General features: G+C 53.1%; 2 protein-coding genes across 3 annotated transcripts in view; one reads left to right on the top strand and one right to left on the bottom strand.

Moving 5' to 3' along the window:
- The first annotated feature begins 268 nt into the window (after positions 1–268).
- FAM120B (family with sequence similarity 120B) overlaps positions 269–16,007 on the top strand; it is a 40,309-nt gene continuing 24,570 nt past the window's right edge. For both annotated transcript variants that reach the window (XM_053668747.1, XM_037126083.2), the window contains exons 1-3: positions 269–724; positions 8,119–9,227; positions 14,994–15,174. In XM_053668747.1, coding sequence (XP_053524722.1) covers positions 8,139–9,227; positions 14,994–15,174 — 1,270 coding nt within the window. In that variant the 5' untranslated portion in view covers positions 269–724; positions 8,119–8,138. The remainder of the gene's footprint in view (positions 725–8,118; positions 9,228–14,993; positions 15,175–16,007) is intronic.
- On the bottom strand, positions 13,692–14,333 carry LOC119034909 (60S ribosomal protein L23a-like). The gene has a single exon (XM_053668748.1). The coding sequence runs from the start codon at positions 14,178–14,180 to the stop codon at positions 13,692–13,694; it is 489 nt and encodes a 162-aa protein (XP_053524723.1). The 5' UTR covers positions 14,181–14,333.

Raw genomic sequence — 16,007 nt, 5'->3', positions numbered from 1 at the left:
CTGACATTGTTCATAACTTTGTCAGTAATTTTTTTTAAATAAATGAGATTGGTTTCAAGGCTATTTTTTCTGCCATCATGCCTGCTACCTGCATGTCCTCCTGGCCCTAGAGAACAGGGCGGTGTCACAGGCAGAGGAGGTGCGCCGTGCAGAGCACTAGGGCTGCCCGATCTCCGACCGCGCGGGATCTCGACCCCGAGACGCAAAAAGGCCGAGATTTGGCTCAGAGTCCACGCTCCGTCCCGCGAGACAACGCGCGGCAGGACCTCGGTGCGCGCTCCTCACTGAACCCCTTCCTCCGCGGGAGCTGTCGTAGCGCGGACTCGCGCCGGAGGCCAGCGCCGGGCCACGCTCCGGCAGAAACAGCGTTGGGGACTCGACTGCCCGCCGTTCCACACAGGAGCACTGTCTGCGCACAGAGCAGGGAAGTGGAACGTCCCACCAGCGCCTGTGGAAAACTGGGACGTCGGTCATCACCTCAGCAGCTAGGCGCCGTTCCCCAGACAACGGGCGCGGCGCCTGCGCACATCGCTCTTGTGCCGCCAGCATTGCTGGCCGCTTTCCCGAAGCCTGCGCACCTAGCTCCTCCAGCACCTCGGCCCCGCCCACGCGCTGGCGGTCCCTAGAGCGGAAGCTCCCTGAGCGGAAGCGGAAGTGGGCGAGCAGCTGCTGCGGGACTGAAGTCTGAGCGGGCGTTTCTCTGGCCCTGCTGGCGCATCTCTAGGTAGGGCTGGGTCTGCGGGGCCTGCGCTGTCCTGGCGCCGGTCTCCGCCTGACGGCCTCGGCCCCGCTGGCTGCGCTCGTGGGTCTGCGTCGTGGCCGCCCGAGCTGTGAGCTGAGGGGCGGTCCGCGGTCCCCTGCCTTTCCTCGACCCTGCAGTTCCTCTCCCGCGTTCGCTTGTCTAGTCACCTGCGCACCTGCCCCGGTGCCCCCGCCTCCTCCCTCAGGCGGGTTCTGGGCAGCCCAGTTGTCCTTAGGGGTCCGGCTGTTGCGGTCATCCCCCGAGCCTGCCGCGCCCTCCACCCCGCGCCGCCGTCACCTCGGCTCTGATCCTGAACCGCCACTCTAGCCCCTGGCCCTCGGGGACAGAAGGTTGATACGGGCTCCCCTCAGTCCCAGAACTTCACCGACGGCTTTGAGCCGAATTTGGATAGTGTCATGGGGAGGGAGCAGGGAAGAGCCACTCCTCCCTGCCGAGAAGGGGGTCTAGGTGTGTGGCGGCGGGACACGATGGGGGGAAAAAAACTATGGTCACCTGCGGGGGGGGGGCGGGGAGGACGGCAGTCGGGTGTATGTCATGGAGAGACCCGGCGGGGAAGACGCACCGCTGCTGCCCGCGACTCCAGGACCGCAGAGACTGACACAGTTGTAGCCCTGTTGTTTGGTTGGAGTTTTTTGTCTTTCAGCTTTTGTCTCTTTCTTGTTTATTTACTTACTTATTTTTTTTTTTTTTTTTTTTTTTTTTTTTTTTTAGTCTTTCTATCCTTTTGCTTTCCCCAGGTCAGCGTCCTGCATTCCTACCGCTGGTGTGCCTGCCTCCAGTGCCCTTTCCATACTCTTTTCTGCTTAGGAGCCAGTAGTTATAATTAAATAGAAAAATAGTTCGTAGATGGTAAGTCGGAGCTGGAGGAAGTCTCTGATAAAAGTTCGTTTTAGCTTTACCTCATGAATTTAAAAAAATTTGTGCTTGATTCTTATTCTGAGTTCTGAATAAATGAGGCCTCAAGTTTTACAGTTCTGCACACAATTTTCTTCTGTGGGGTGACAGTGATTGTGTTCCATTGGCCCCTGAGGGGCTGACCGACTGCAGGGGGCGGGAGAGGCCCAGGGCCCTGCAGCTGGGTTGCCCCTGGGGTCCTGGTCATTCTGTTAGGGCCCCTGGGACTGGGAGAACCTTCCAGAAGGACAGACCTGGGACTGAAGGGCAGAGTGCTGGGTGGGCTGTGTCCCAGTGAAAGGGCCGAATGCTTTTCCAGTCTCTGCTTCTCAGCAGCCACCTGGGACCTCACACTCCTGGCACTGCCCAGCTCTTCCTGCCTCTGCCAGCGTGCGCCTGTTGCACTAGAGCCTGAGCAAAACTGACCGGTGCCAGCTGGACTAGAGGGACGTTTGCTCTCTGATTAAAAACATAGCCATGGTCTTTGCAGAAAATGGGTAGAACAAAGAAATGTTTAAGTGTACAACTTTACATGTTTTGACCTATATGCACGCCAGGTTTTTTCCTGACCAACCTGGGCCTTTGCCTCCCTCTTCAAAGATCCAGATCTTAGACAGGGACTTGGTCTTGTCCACTGCTGTGTCCACAGCTGTCAGCTCAGGGCCTGGAGTGCGGTCAGCTCCACACGAACCTTAGCTGAGATCAGGTGGGGATGTAACCCTTGGACCTTTGGTCTATCTGGGGGACCAGGATGTGGTCTCTGTACCGTCCTCAGTCATCTGCAGTAGGAGATGGGGTTCTGTAGCCCCAGAGGGAGGGTGCAGGCCCTTGGGCAGCCAGAATAGCCATTGTCCACAGACGCCCCCTTCATCTCTAGTCTTGCCGCCTTCACCCTCCTCCATGACAGCGGTAGGGCAGTGTTGTTGAAATGCTCGTGTTCGGGAGCCTTCACTGTGCCCTGACTTGCCTTCAGATGAAGTGTAAACGCACGTGTGGTTTTCAGGTCCCTTTGCCGGCTGGCTCTGTGGCAGCAGTCTCAGCTCTCCTTTTCCCAAAGCAGAGGGGCTATTTTTTTTCCCATTTTTTTGCTTGAGGCACAGACTTATACTTGAAGTTGCAGGTCAAACAAGATAAAATGGACATGTCAAGCACCTTAGAAACATCCACTTAATAATAAAATGGATTATGGACTTGATCTCCACGGACTTAAATTTATGCCTCTTCATTCTTGCATCAGGCCTCCCGTTTGCCTTGCCTCCCTTCTCCATCTGGCTACTCAGGACGGCCATCATGGATCCCAGATCTGGGCTGGGTCTTCCAGACGGGGCACGTGTGTTCCCCACGTTCACAGTCTCTGCCCTTCTGTGTCCTGCAGTTATGCCCCAGTGCTTGTTGCCTGTTGGACAGGTTTCTGCCGGAGGGCAGGGCTGAAGGTCTGTCTCTCGTTCGTGGCTCTGTGTCTGTTGCAAAGCTGCCGGCTGACCGAGTTAACCAGGTTTCTGTTCAAATGAAACTACGCTGGTGGTGGTGAGAGCTGAAAGCTGATGCGTTGTTGCTCCATATGGACAGCCTGTCGGAGAAGAATGGCCAGGAGATGCCTTTACTTTGTTTGCCTCAGCAGTTTCACGTCTAAGATTTCACCCCAAGGAAGTGACCGACGCGTGCCCACAGATTTGTATATGTGGGCCTGATTCATGACCTTACTCACAGCACTGGCACTAGCCTGCACACTCCGCAATAGGGATGCGCAGTTCACACACACGTCGCGTGCCCATTGAAAATGGCACTGCGAGAGACGAACGCGCTGGTTTGGGGATGTGTTCACAGCAAGTGCAGACACACAGTAGATTATAGAAAAGCACTAGGAATAGACCCTCTAATGTGTTTGATACAGCCCTTGTCTCTGGAAGATGAGGTTATAAGTAGTTTTTCTTTGTGATGCTCTGCTAAGAACATGGCTACTTTTTTACAAAATTTTTATAAACATACTCCCTATATTAAAAAATAACCATTATAAAAATTGTAAGTATAGTATACCCTCACTAATATTAAATGGCTTCGTTTTAAATTTTGAGATAATTTAAGAATTTTGGACTGGTGCTGGCTGGGCAGATTTTACTTAACTTTAGGCAGCTGATGAATAAATTTATAATTAAATGAAATTGCATCACAATAATTTATGAGGTAGCTGTTATAAAGCTCACTTTACAGATAAGAAAAATGAAGCTTACAGAGTAAGGTAAGCTGCTCAGAACTTCCCTGCGAGGAATGGCAATTAGAGTTTGACTCGTTGCAGATTTGTTCGAGAGCCTTCCTTTTTGCCAGCAGTACTGCCCGGCTTTGCCACTTTGCCCTAGGACACAGCACAGAGGGCGCCACCAGCAACTGAGCATCTGCACCCGGGTGTCTGACAGTCTGCACCAGGACTTGGGGGCGGTCCTCTAGGGCATCAGCCTCTGGGCAGGTTTACCTAGGCACAGTGAAGTGCATCACAATAGCTGCAGGCTTCCATTTCTCGTTGGAATAAGCTACTTCTGACATGTGGAACAGGAAGGAAGACTTTGTTCAAGACTTGCCATAGGGGAGTGGGATGGGGCTTCACCTCACACACAGCAAGGGTAACTTGGAGTTCACAGCCCACAGGCAGGGTGAGGGGTCTGATCGGATGTTGAGCTGGGCATTCTCTCTACACTGATTCAGCAGGTGTCTTCTGAGGGAGACTGGGCTCTGCAAGGACGGAGGAGCGTGGAAGCCCAGAGTCGAGGCCTCAGGGGCCCAGAAGAGGCTACCAGGGGCGGATCCCTTGGAACCAACAGCCCCTAATCCTACCCCTCTGTGGAAGGGCTCATCATAAATTGCTCTCAGTGGGTAAGGCAGGAGGACAGGAGAGAAAGAAGAGCAGGTTTCAGATGTTCCACACGAGCCAGGAGGGCCCCACTGAGGACCGCGGGCAGCCAGTGTGGGACTGTTGGAGATTCAGGTGCACAGGGCAAAGAGGGCTACACCTGTGTCCTGGTCACCCAGAGCCGCTCAATTCCCACAGGTGTGCCCTTGACTTTCCTCTCTACTCCTGACCTGAGCCCATACACTGCTGTTGCCTGTTAATTTGTAGGTTTTTGTTTGGAGTGTGAAGGTTATGGTTTTGTTGCTCAGTAAGACACTAGCCAGCCTGTCTCCAACTTAAAAGAGCTTATTTTAACCAACTCTAGCTCTTCAGATGCCCTCTGCACACGGGACACATCGCCATGGCTGTCCACTGTCCCTCCCTCTGGATGCGTAGTCGGCCCCCTCCTGTTAGCGGCAGGTGGTGTTGGTGTGTTGTTGCAGAGGCATGCTGCGCTCCATTTCTCTGTCTGTCCGTGGACAGGTTGTTAATAAAGCAGCTTCTGGACTTGTCTGTCTTCTGTCCACTTCCTTGTTTATGGGTGACCCAGTACCTGGGATTGGGTGGCTGTGAGGATAACAGAGCCATCCCGGGGAGTGAGGCCACCTGGGGGTGGGAGCACTCCCTGTGCGCTTGCTGGCCGCCCCCGTGAGTCCCCTGCACTGATGCCACTCCAGGGAAGTGGCTCTGCTTCTGACTCTCCCTTTGCCTGTATTTGGAGCCCATGAACTTGGTGATTCCTGATCTCTGTTCACACACTGCCATTGGTCTGTTCACTCACACACCCTGGGTCTGTGCCCGGCGAACATGCTGGGTATCAGGGACTCCACAGTGGGACGTGTGCCCCAGAAAAGCTCTCAGTGGTGGAGCTGATGCCCAGGCTGTGTTTTGGGCAATAAAACTACTGAATGAGACAGAACTCCTGTTTTCCTTCTAAACAATGAAAATTTCCTTATAATTTGCAGGTAGAATCAAAGGTTTAAAAACCCAAAAAATTGGTTAAAAAGGTGATGTCCACAGAATTATATTTTGATGTGTTTTGCTCCCCACCGCACCGCCCCTGTTGGCGGATGGCAGGTGGCAGGTGGGTGGGGATGTGTCGAGCCAGAGTATGGAAGGGCCTCTCACGTCAGGTTCCCAGACCTCCACACATCTGGGTTTGTCTGCAGGTGCCAAGGGAGAGCACATCGTGAGGTGACATTGCTGAGAGAGTTTGTCATTTGAACTGGGAGAGGCTGGCTGCGTGAAGGGCAGGAAACACCGGAGTGTGTTTAGTTAAAATGGTGAGCTTTTCACGACTGGGGTGAGAAAGGAGGAACGACATGTGAACAAAATCAAAGCAGAGCCGAGTCCTACTCTGTACAACAAAGAGGAGAGTGTTTCAGGAAACTCAGTGTTGTCACTTGCAGTTTCAGTAGAAAAATGCTGGAAACACAAATCCCTTTTTGTTGGCTAGGGAAGGCAGCCAACCTGCACGTGGCCTGGCCGCTGTGCGAAGCGGGCCTGGCCGTGGGAGCGGGGGCGGCAAGGCAGTGAAGGCAGAGTTGACTGCATTCCCACTGCTGCTGGTGAGCTTGGGAGGTCCCCACAGCACCCAGCCTCCTGGAGTGAAAACTGGACACGGAGTCACGCTCCTGCTTTTGCTTTGCTCATCAACAAACCTCAAGAGCCTGCTGTTTTCAAAGAGAATCATAGAATAATGGCCTGGGATTTGGGGAGTCTGAGGCATTGTGACCACCTTGTGTCCTTGGATGCCCTCTGTAGACCTGCACCTGCCCACGATGGACAGTCCCAAGAGCCCTCCCAACTCTCAGCAGAAATAGGGTGTCGCCTTCCTAAATGCAGGAGGGTCTGTGCCTGCAGGTCCAAGTGACAGCCTCAGAGTTGAGATGGTTGTGTAGTGAAGTCCCGTCTGCCTCAGAAGCCGCAAACCCTGTGACGTTCCCTCGGCGAACACCACACTGGGAAGAGCTCTGTGTCGGGCTGGGGCGTGTGTGTCCCTTTCAACATGAGTGTTGACCTGTGTCCACTCAACTTCTGTATTTTCTTCCCGTAATGGCTCTCACACAGGGAACTTCAAGTTCTCCCGGGGCCAGTGTCCTCCAAAAGGCAGTAGATGCTTCACTGGTGACCCTGTGCCAGTTCCTGTTCTTAACCTGGCCCGATGTTCAGAGTTCCTTCACTTGTGAAACAGCTTTTAGGTGTTTGCCTGTCCACGCCGTCTGAGCAACGCAGGTCTTTGTCCTCAGAGCGCAGCAAGTCTGTGCTCAGTCCTAAGCCCAGGAGAGGAGAGGCTCCGTGTTCTCATGCCGCCTTTTGCAAAATAAGGGTTTTTTGTTCTGTTTTATCAAAGGACACTAAGCCCCGACAATGTTGAAAACCAAAGTGAAAAGCACAGGCCATTAAGGTGAAAGATGTCATCCTGGAATTATTTCTGACCTTTGATGGATGATGTTACCTACTTGGTAATGTCTTCTGTTACAGCTTTTATTATGTAAGGACCTCTTATAAAGTGCTCTGCCTAGGTTTGCTTCAGATTCTGAGTTCTAACTTTGAACTACATTTTAGAAAAGGCAGTTTTCCATCCAGAGTTGTTGACCATCTCAGATGCTGCAAACACAAACTTAGTGGCAGTGTACTTTTTCGCACTGTGCTTTGGGTCTGAGGTTGGGGGTCTGTGTGTGCGGAAGGCCAGCTTTGGTCACAGGTGGGTGTTCTACTGTGTGGAGGGTCAGCGCCTGTGAACCATGCCTTGTTCAGGGTCAACTAGTCGTCTTTTTTCTTTTAAGGTTTTATTTTTTTATTTTTAGAGAGGGGAAGGGAGGGAGAAAGAGAGTGAACCATCACTGTGTGGTTGCCTCTCACATGCCCCCTACTGGGGTCCTGGCCCACAACCCAAGCCTGTGCCCTGACTGGGAATTGAACCAGTGACCCTTTGGTTCCCAGGCCTGTGCTCAATCCACTGAGCCCCAGCAGCCAGGGCTAGTTTTCTTTTTTAGCCCCTTCACTGAGGTGTAGTTGACATAAGAAAACTGCATATGCTTAGAGTTTACGGTTTAACATGTGTTTACCTGTAAACCTACCACGACCAAAGTAGTGTTGGGTCCTCCACCCCTACAGTCTCCCCTCCATAAGTCCCACTCTCCTTCTCAGTGAACGAGAATTTTATGTAAATGGAAGTCATGCCATGTGTACTTTGGGTTTTCATCTGGCTTCTTGCAGTCAGAAAAATCATTTTGAGAAGTATTAGTTTATGTTTTAGGTTTTCAAAGTTAATTTCTCTTGGGGTTCCTAGGTGGGGAATATCACTTCTTTGAAAACTGTTAGCGTCTTTTGAATCCAGTTGACAAATCTCTTGACTAGTAGTCTCAGTTAAAATCTTGAAAGATGCTGCACTGTGTTGTCCTTGTGAAAGGCCACCTCCGGTGACCTGCACTTGGGTCCGGTTCCTCCCAGGTGGTCAGGGAGCTCCCTGCAGGCCCCTTGGGGGCGTGGCCTCTGCACATCACTGGTCGTGCTCTGTGAGGGGCTGTGCATCTGCAGGTAGTGCCATAACAGCTGCTTGCTTTCCTTTCAGATCCTGCCAGGAGTCCGGCCATGGGTGTGAGAGGCTTGCACGGGTTTGTGGGAAGTAGCTGCCCGCATGTGTGCACGGAGGTGAACTTCCGGGAGCTGGCTGAGCGGCACCGCAGTGAGCACCCAGGCTGCATCCCCACCATCGTCGTCGACGCCATGTGCTGCCTCAGGTACTGGTACACTCCCGAGTCCTGGGTCTGTGGCGGCCAGTGGAAGGAATACTTCTCTGTCCTGGAAGACTTTGTGCGAACATTTACCTCTGCTGGCATCAAGCTGGTGTTCTTCTTCGACGGCATGGTGGAGCAGGACAAGCGAGACGAGTGGGTGCGGCGGAGACTCAAGAACAGCAGGGAGATAGCTAGGATCTTCCGCTACATCAGGGCACGTGGGGAGCAGCCTGGCAGGAACATGTTCTTCATCCCCTCGGGGCTGGCCATATTCACACGCTTCGCTCTGAAGACCCTGGGTCAGGACACAATGTGCTCCCTGCAGGAGGCTGACTACGAGGTGGCCTCTTACGGTCTCCAGAATAACTGTCTGGGGATTCTCGGAGAAGACACCGACTACCTGGTTTATGACACCTGTCCCTACTTCTCCATCAGTGAGCTCTGCCTGGACAGCCTCACCACCATCATGCTCTGCAGGCAGAAGCTCTGTGCGAGCCTGGACCTCGGCCTGCCGGACCTCCCTCTCCTGGCCTGCCTGCTAGGCAATGACATAGTCCCAGAGGGCACATTCGAGACCTTCCGGTACAAGTGCTTGTCTTCCTACACCTCCGTGAGAGAGAACTGTGACAAAAAAGGCAGTGTTGTCTTTGCTGTGGCAGACCACATATCTAAAGTTCTTCGCTTACATCAAGGTGAGAAAAAGCTAGAAGAGATGTTACCTTTGGGACCAAACAAAGCTCTTTTCTATAAAGCAATGGCATCATATCTGTTGCCAGGACAGAAATCTCCATGGATTTCCCAAACACCCAAATCTGTAACAACTTTGGACAAGCAAGAAGTTCCCATGAGTTCAGACCCTGATTCCAAGCAAGAAGTGCCAATGAATTTGGAGTCCGAAATCAAGCAGCAAGTAACCATGGTTTCAGACACTGAAATCTTAGAGGTATGTGGATGTGCCCACCCAGATCTAGTACGTCCAATTGAAAACATTCCCACTGTGGATTCATGAGTACTTACTCCCTACAGTGGTCAAGGCGCTGTGGGGACGCGGAGTGGGACCTGGGGAGTTTAGTTAGGGAGCGTGATGTGAGTTGTGAAAACTCCATTATAAACCACGTCCTGCAAAAAAATGGTTTTTCTTCTATTGATTCTAGACAGGAAGGGCGGGAGAAAGGGAGACAAACACTGATGCACAAGAGCAACATCAGTTGGTTGTCTCTTGCACACACTCTGACTGGGACCAAACCTGCAACCCAAGCATGTGCCCTGACTGGGAATCGAACCTGTGACCTTTCAGTTTGCAGGACAATGCCCACCCAACCGAGCTACACCGTTCCAGGGCCATGGGCCGTGTCTGGTGCTGTCACAGGAGTGTTACAGAGGGAGCTCTGGTGCTTTGGGGGCGAGCAGTCACTGTGGGTTAAGGCACAGAGGGAAGGTCCCAGGAAGGTGGAGGTGGAGCCAGACCTTCACGGGGCTGACGTGTGCTTTGAACAGGCAAAGACTGAGAGGTTGGTGGGCAAAGAGGTGCAGAGTGTGCAACCCGGGTTGCCTGGGGACAGTAGTACTAGCAGGTAGAGGGTGGGGTTTCAGTGCAGAAGTAGGGAGAACAATCCAGAAAAGGTGGACGGCAGCCAGATTGTGAAAGTTGCTGGATTCCACACCAGGGATTTGGACTGAAGGTGGAAAGCAGTACAGAGCCCTCCGGGTTTTTGATGGGAGGACCGCTGTGTGTCAGGCACCGGTGTGTGAGGCTCTGTGTCAGGGCATCGCTCTCTCATCGAGGCCTGTCAGGGATAAGGGGCATGCCCACAGGAGCACCCACGGGCACCTCGAGTTCAGCACTGGCCTCTTGACGTCACACACACACCTTTCCTCGTCCTGGATGGTGCGCTCTGCCGTCTCTCATCCCATCATGCACAGCGCAAACCTAGGACTCAGCTCTGGCTTCTCAGATGCGGTGCCCCCAAGCCCCGTGCTCTAGTCCAGGCTGTCCTGGCGGGGCTGTTGCAGCAGCTGCGAGGCTCTTCCAGGGTGGCTCCTGCCCGGCCAGTGCGACTTGTCACACTGCAAACAGAGTGGATCCCTGGTCGGTGACTCGTAACTGCTCTCTGGGCGAGGCTGGGGCCTGCCAGCCCTCACCCCTGTGGCAGCTCGGGCTGTATCATCCTCTTGTCTCCAGCCATCCTGCCTTCTTACCGGTCACTGGTCTTTTGGTCTCTTCTGTCACAACCTCAGAAACAACCTGGAACCCCTGTGGTGCCTGTGCCACAACTGACAGTGCCGCCCACGCCCACTGGGATTGCACCTCTGGCACGTGTCCTGCTAGACAGTGGCGGTGACAGCTGGGCAGGGTCTTGTTTCTCTCACCCCAGGCCCTGTGCCTGTGCCTGTGCACTGTCTGTGGGGGCAGCTGCTCCTCACACCTCGAAGATGAAGGTGTTTATTCCCTTCATCTTCTAGCTTTAGGTTCTGTCCTTCTCTGTTATATCAATTTTAGCAGACAAGTAACTTATTAACAGAAAGTAATAATAAAAATAGAATAGAATGCATGCTCTAGGAGAATTCCAGGTGGAAAAGTATTAAGGAGTTCAGACCATTACTCTACCCGGAGGCACTTTCTTATGTTGTTCGATGAAGGACAAAGAATGAGAGCTGGAAGCTGGAGGGATAGAGTCCTGGACTGCCACTTGCTGGCGCCGACAGACAGGAAGCGAGATCAGCGTGGCGGGGAGGTTGGCTGTTGGCTCAGCGCACAGGGTTGGGAACACGGAAAGGAGCATCTGGTTCGCACTGAGAAAAGCCAGGTCTGCACCTGGCTGGAGTGTTCTCAGTCGCGTCCTGCAGGTGGGTTGGAGGAGCCCGGGTTAACTGGCCCGTGCAGAGCTGACTCTCCAGCAGTGCCGCATGGGCAGTTGGTTGTGACTGTCACCCCTCGTGTTACCTCTTTCAATCCTCACACAGCTCTGCCGCTGGTGTACTTGTTTCCATTCTCACCTGGGCACACAGGCGTTGTGTGTGGTCACAAACTACCCCTGTGTGAACCCAGGCCTTTGACTGCAAGTTTGACTCTGCAAGATCACACCCTCCTTACTTGCTGGCCTGGAGGCTCACTGGCCCCTGGAGAGCGAGCTGAGACTGCTGTGGTAGTAGTCTGGGAGCATGAGAGTAGAGGTGGCCTCTGAGGTGGCCCATGGAGCCTGAAGGACGGGGGGACAGGCACGGAGGCAGAGGAAGCCGCCGAGCAGAGCCGCTGGGGCATGCAGCCTGGCCACCTGCCAGCATTCGCAGTGCCAGCCTGGGCCCTCTCTGCTGCTTCTGCCGCTTCTCTTACACTCCCGTCCCCATCTGTGTGTGGCCGCGCATGTGTCCTCCCTGGGCTTGGCCCTCTCTGTGAGCTTGGGCAGCAGCTGCCCCCGTGACAGGACCCACCGGTGGCCTTGGCCGCTGTAGTGGGCATCCTGGCCCCTCAGCTGGTTTCCTGCCAGTGCAGTGCCTACAGACGAGGTCAGACCACCAAGGGCAACCGAGTTTTCTGAGCACACTCAGGACTCAATTTTTGTGCTCACCGGAGGGGGTGCTGGAGATCTGAGCAGGGTGCGATGTACCGTATGCTGTCTTTGGAAGCCCTGGTTGCAGTGCAGAGCCAGGACTGCAGGGGCTGGTGCAGAGCCCAGGCCGAGGGTGGAGGGACTAGACATATCTCAGCAGTGGAACTGATAAAAAGTCAGCCTTTCTGTGGGGGCAGGAGAAGGGGAGGATCCATGGGCAGCCATGTGACAGCCAGAAATGGGGATCTCAACGTCCACTTCTGGGCAGCAGACAGGTGTCAGCGAATTATCCGAGGGGGTAGAAGCCGTCCTGGTAGAAGACCAGGGTGGAGCCTGAGAAAGTGTGGCCCCGAGAGATGAGAGGCAGTGGAGGTGGGGGAGCAGAGAATGACTACAGCGTGGGATCCAGGAGGCAGGTTTGAGGCATGGGGAGAGAAGGCCAGGGTGTCCCAGGCTGCAGAGGGGAAGCTGGGTCAGGACTGAGAGAGGCAGCAGGGAGGTTTAGGTGGCCTCTGCACACTGTGATTGCCCGGGGCCGTGGTGGAGGTGAGAGTACAACGGTTTGGGAGGGAACAAGGGGGTGAGGACAGGGACCCGGGCCTGTGTGCAGGCAGGACGGCGGGTGGGGCTGGGAGGTCCCCGGTTTGCTGCCTCCGGGCAGAGAGCACGGTGCCCTCCTAGACGGTGGACTGTGTGTTGGGCACACAGTGACACACCTACTGGACTTAATTATGTCTTTGAAAATAAACGGAAGTTTCTTAAGTGCCTCTTACATTTTACCTTAAAGTTTTTTTCAGTTGCATCTCTCAGCCTATCAGATAGGCAACCAGCGTCTAAGCACACATGCATTTTAACCACACTCATCACCCCGGGCACCCCATGTGCGCTTGCCATGTGGTTACGTGATGTTGGATAAACTGAACTGTTAATAGTTTTAGAACTGTGGACTACGTGAAGGTGCTGAGGGCCTTCCCAGAGTAGAGTGCTCTGTGTCCACAGTGAGGGGCAGAGATAAGAGCCACTCACTGGATGGTACCGAGTTAGGGGATAGATTGAAGTTGTAGTTCAGAGAGCATAACTGAAAACCCTTTAGACACCCACACGAGAATGTGATATTTTGAAATCTGCATAGTTGCTAAAATTTAAGATTTCTTGATAGGGTAAATATGATTTATAACTTCCTAGAAAAATTTGTCAGAATACCAGTTTGTTAGGATTTTTAAAAATCAGAAATGGTGGAAGAGTAGAAAAACAAATTAGAAACTGTAGCCTTAAAGGATCACGAGCTACATAACCAACATTTCCGGTAGATTCTCTGTCAAAAGGAACACATGGAGAAATGGGTCCCTTCTGACAATCTTCAGTTGGTTGGAGTATCCAGTAATAGCTCTTTAAAATCTTTTTTTAAGCCTTACTTACCTGAAAGCTGCTAGCCTGTCTGCCGTCTTCATCTAAAGAGATTTTGGCAACGCCATGTTGTAGAAACACGGCATAGTGGTCTCTCCCGCCGTATGTGCGGTAAGTCAGCTCTGGTGAGCATGCGCAAAGTGCCAGGCCAAGCACGTGTCCTTGTTGCTGTGTCCAGTCCTCACGGAAGCTTGGTGAGGTGGGCACTTTTTGTTAACCCTATTTCATTTACAAAGAAAGTGAGGAATAAAGAGACTAAGACTCAAGTCAGCAATGCTGACTCAACATAACTTGTGTGTATGAATAATGAGATGGTCTGATTCACAGTTTTTGATATTCCAAGTTATCCTCATACCACATTTAAAATGCTGTTAGCTGCAGGCTGTTTGGATTTACTTTTTTATATAGTATAAAGTTTTTATATTTAGAATTAGCCAGGTGGACTTATTTTAAATGATCCCAATTTTGTTGGCAACACCCAAAGCATCATAGTCTGGAGCCAGTTGAACAGATGCCTTCTTCTCCCCATCAGGCCTGATCAGGGTATTGACCTTGGCCGCATCGGTGTCATGCAGCTTCTTCACAGCCGGTTTGATCTGGTGCTTGTTGGCCTTGACGTCCACAGTGAACGCAAGTGTGTTGTTGTCTTCAGTCTTCTCCGTGGCTGACCCAGCAGTCAGGGGGATCTTGATGATGGCATAGTGGTCAGGCCTGTTTCTCCTGGGGGCGCTTTCCCAGGGGTATTTAGGCTGCCTTCCCAGCCGCAGTGTCTCAGGACTCCAGAAGGTGGGTGACGTGTGGATGTTCTTCTTTTGGGGGCTGTGGACTCCTTTTAACACTGCTTTCTTTGCCTTCAAAGCCTTTGCCTCGGCTTCAGCTTCAGGAGGGGCAGGGGCTTCCTTCTTCGCTTTGGGCACCATCCTTGTGAAGAGCTGCATTTACATTTTGGATGGTGGTGTCAGTGAATTTATTCCTGCAGCGATAAGAACATTCTTCACGGGAGAGTAAAATCTGTACGTAGGTTCTTGTCGCCTTTCTGATGTTCGGTTCTCGTTGAATGAGAACTTGAGAACCACACGTCTGCTCACCTACCACGTGCCCAGGCGTTGCAGGCAGGAATTGACGCAGGCTCAGCTCTTCACTCTCTAAGAAATTAGTGAGCAAAGGCGTGAGTGGGACAGTTTCTCCTCCCAAAGAGGTTGCGGTTCGGTGGAGGGATCAAATCAGAAAACCACCCTCTGCAGGGTCGCTCGCTGTTCGTCAAGTCCCATGCGGAGGGGACCAGAGGGCTTATGAGGAGGGTGAGCCAGGGGACCCTCCAAGGAGAAGGGTGGGTGAGGCGGGAGCTGCAGGAGTGCATGTGCCTGCTGGGGGCTCCAGGAGGCCCAGAGGGCTGTATGGGGATGGGGTTGAGGCCTCATCCGGGGACCTGGGCTGCAGAGGCACAGATGCGGGCCGTGGGTAGACCTCCGTCTGTGGATGGAGGGGTGAGCTTGTCTAGCAGCCTCCCCCTTGGTGGACACAGGGCCGTGCTGTGGAGTCAGTGAGTCTGGCGGGTGCTCGGGGCCTGGAGGGCAGGGAGCCATGGAGAGCTCCAGCCTGGAAGCCCAGGTGCCAGCTTGAGTTTGGGGGACAGTCGTTCCACTGCTGAGTCTTCATAGCACTGATGTAGGGCACAGGCGCTCACGTTTTCTGTTTAAAGGTTGTTCCTCCACTCAAGGAGAAACCCACTGTGTCTAAATTCTGAACAGGTTGCCAGAGCCCATCACGTGCAGGCAGAGAGCTACCTGGTGTACAGCATCATGACCAGCGGGGAGGTCGAGTGCAGCAACACCCTAGAGGATGCGCTGGACCAGGCCCTGCCCAGCCAGGCCTTCGTGTACCGCCCGGTGCGGCAGCGCGTCTACTCCCTCCTGCTGGCGGATGGCCAAGGTGAGTCCTCGCGCCCGCGCAGGGGGCTGGTGAGTGCGGGGACTCAGGCCAGCTAAGGAAGTGGACACCGCTCAGGCAGGTGGTTCTCCTCGAAGTCTGTAGTGGAGAATGCCACCGGTGTTCGAGGGACGTTGGGGTCAATGCCATGGGCATCTGCATGTGACCAGCCAGGGGTTGGTCCGCGGTCGTTAAAGAAAGTGTGTTGTTTCTATAAAATGTTGTATTTTATGTCTTCAAAGGACTTGTGCGTTTTAAAAGTAAGAAAACCCTTTCCTCCTGTGGGAGTGTACGTATGTTTAAAATGTAAACAAAATTTTTCTTTAGGCTATTTATAATTAGGCTCACGGGGCTTCCCACTCTCTGTCCATCCTGCTCCAGAAGTATAGGGAGAGGAAGGACACCAGTGGCCAGAACAGTGACCTGGCAGGTCCTTCACACAGTAAGCTGTGTGGCCTCTCTCCCCCAAGACTGGCTGGCTCCACCATCCTGGTCTGATGTGACAGGTGATGGGAAGGAAGCTGATTTAAAAACAGAAATAAAAGAACCCATGTAATAAGCTTTGGGGCCAAATATTGTTTAGTTTCTTTCACATATGGTTCTCTGCCCATATTCTTTCTGAACATGATTGTACATTGACTAATATATTTTCATCATGAAAAATATTCACATTATAGAATAATATTTGCCTGGAATTGGTGCTAGAGTGCAGTTGACCCAATAACAAAACAGTGCAGGGGTCGGGGCATCACCCCCACTCCGGGTCTGAAAGCCACATGCACCCTCACGCAGCCCCCGGCATGCTCCGAGCCTCGCACGGTAGAGCTTTGGGCTGC

Source organism: Artibeus jamaicensis, unplaced genomic scaffold, assembly GCF_021234435.1.
Source record: "Artibeus jamaicensis isolate MK-2021 breed Jamaican fruit bat unplaced genomic scaffold, CSHL_Jam_final contig_497, whole genome shotgun sequence".
NCBI classification, from domain to species: Eukaryota; Metazoa; Chordata; class Mammalia; order Chiroptera; family Phyllostomidae; genus Artibeus; species Artibeus jamaicensis.
Note: the sequence above shows the minus strand (reverse complement) of the source record. Positions and strands in the feature narration are given on the sequence as shown.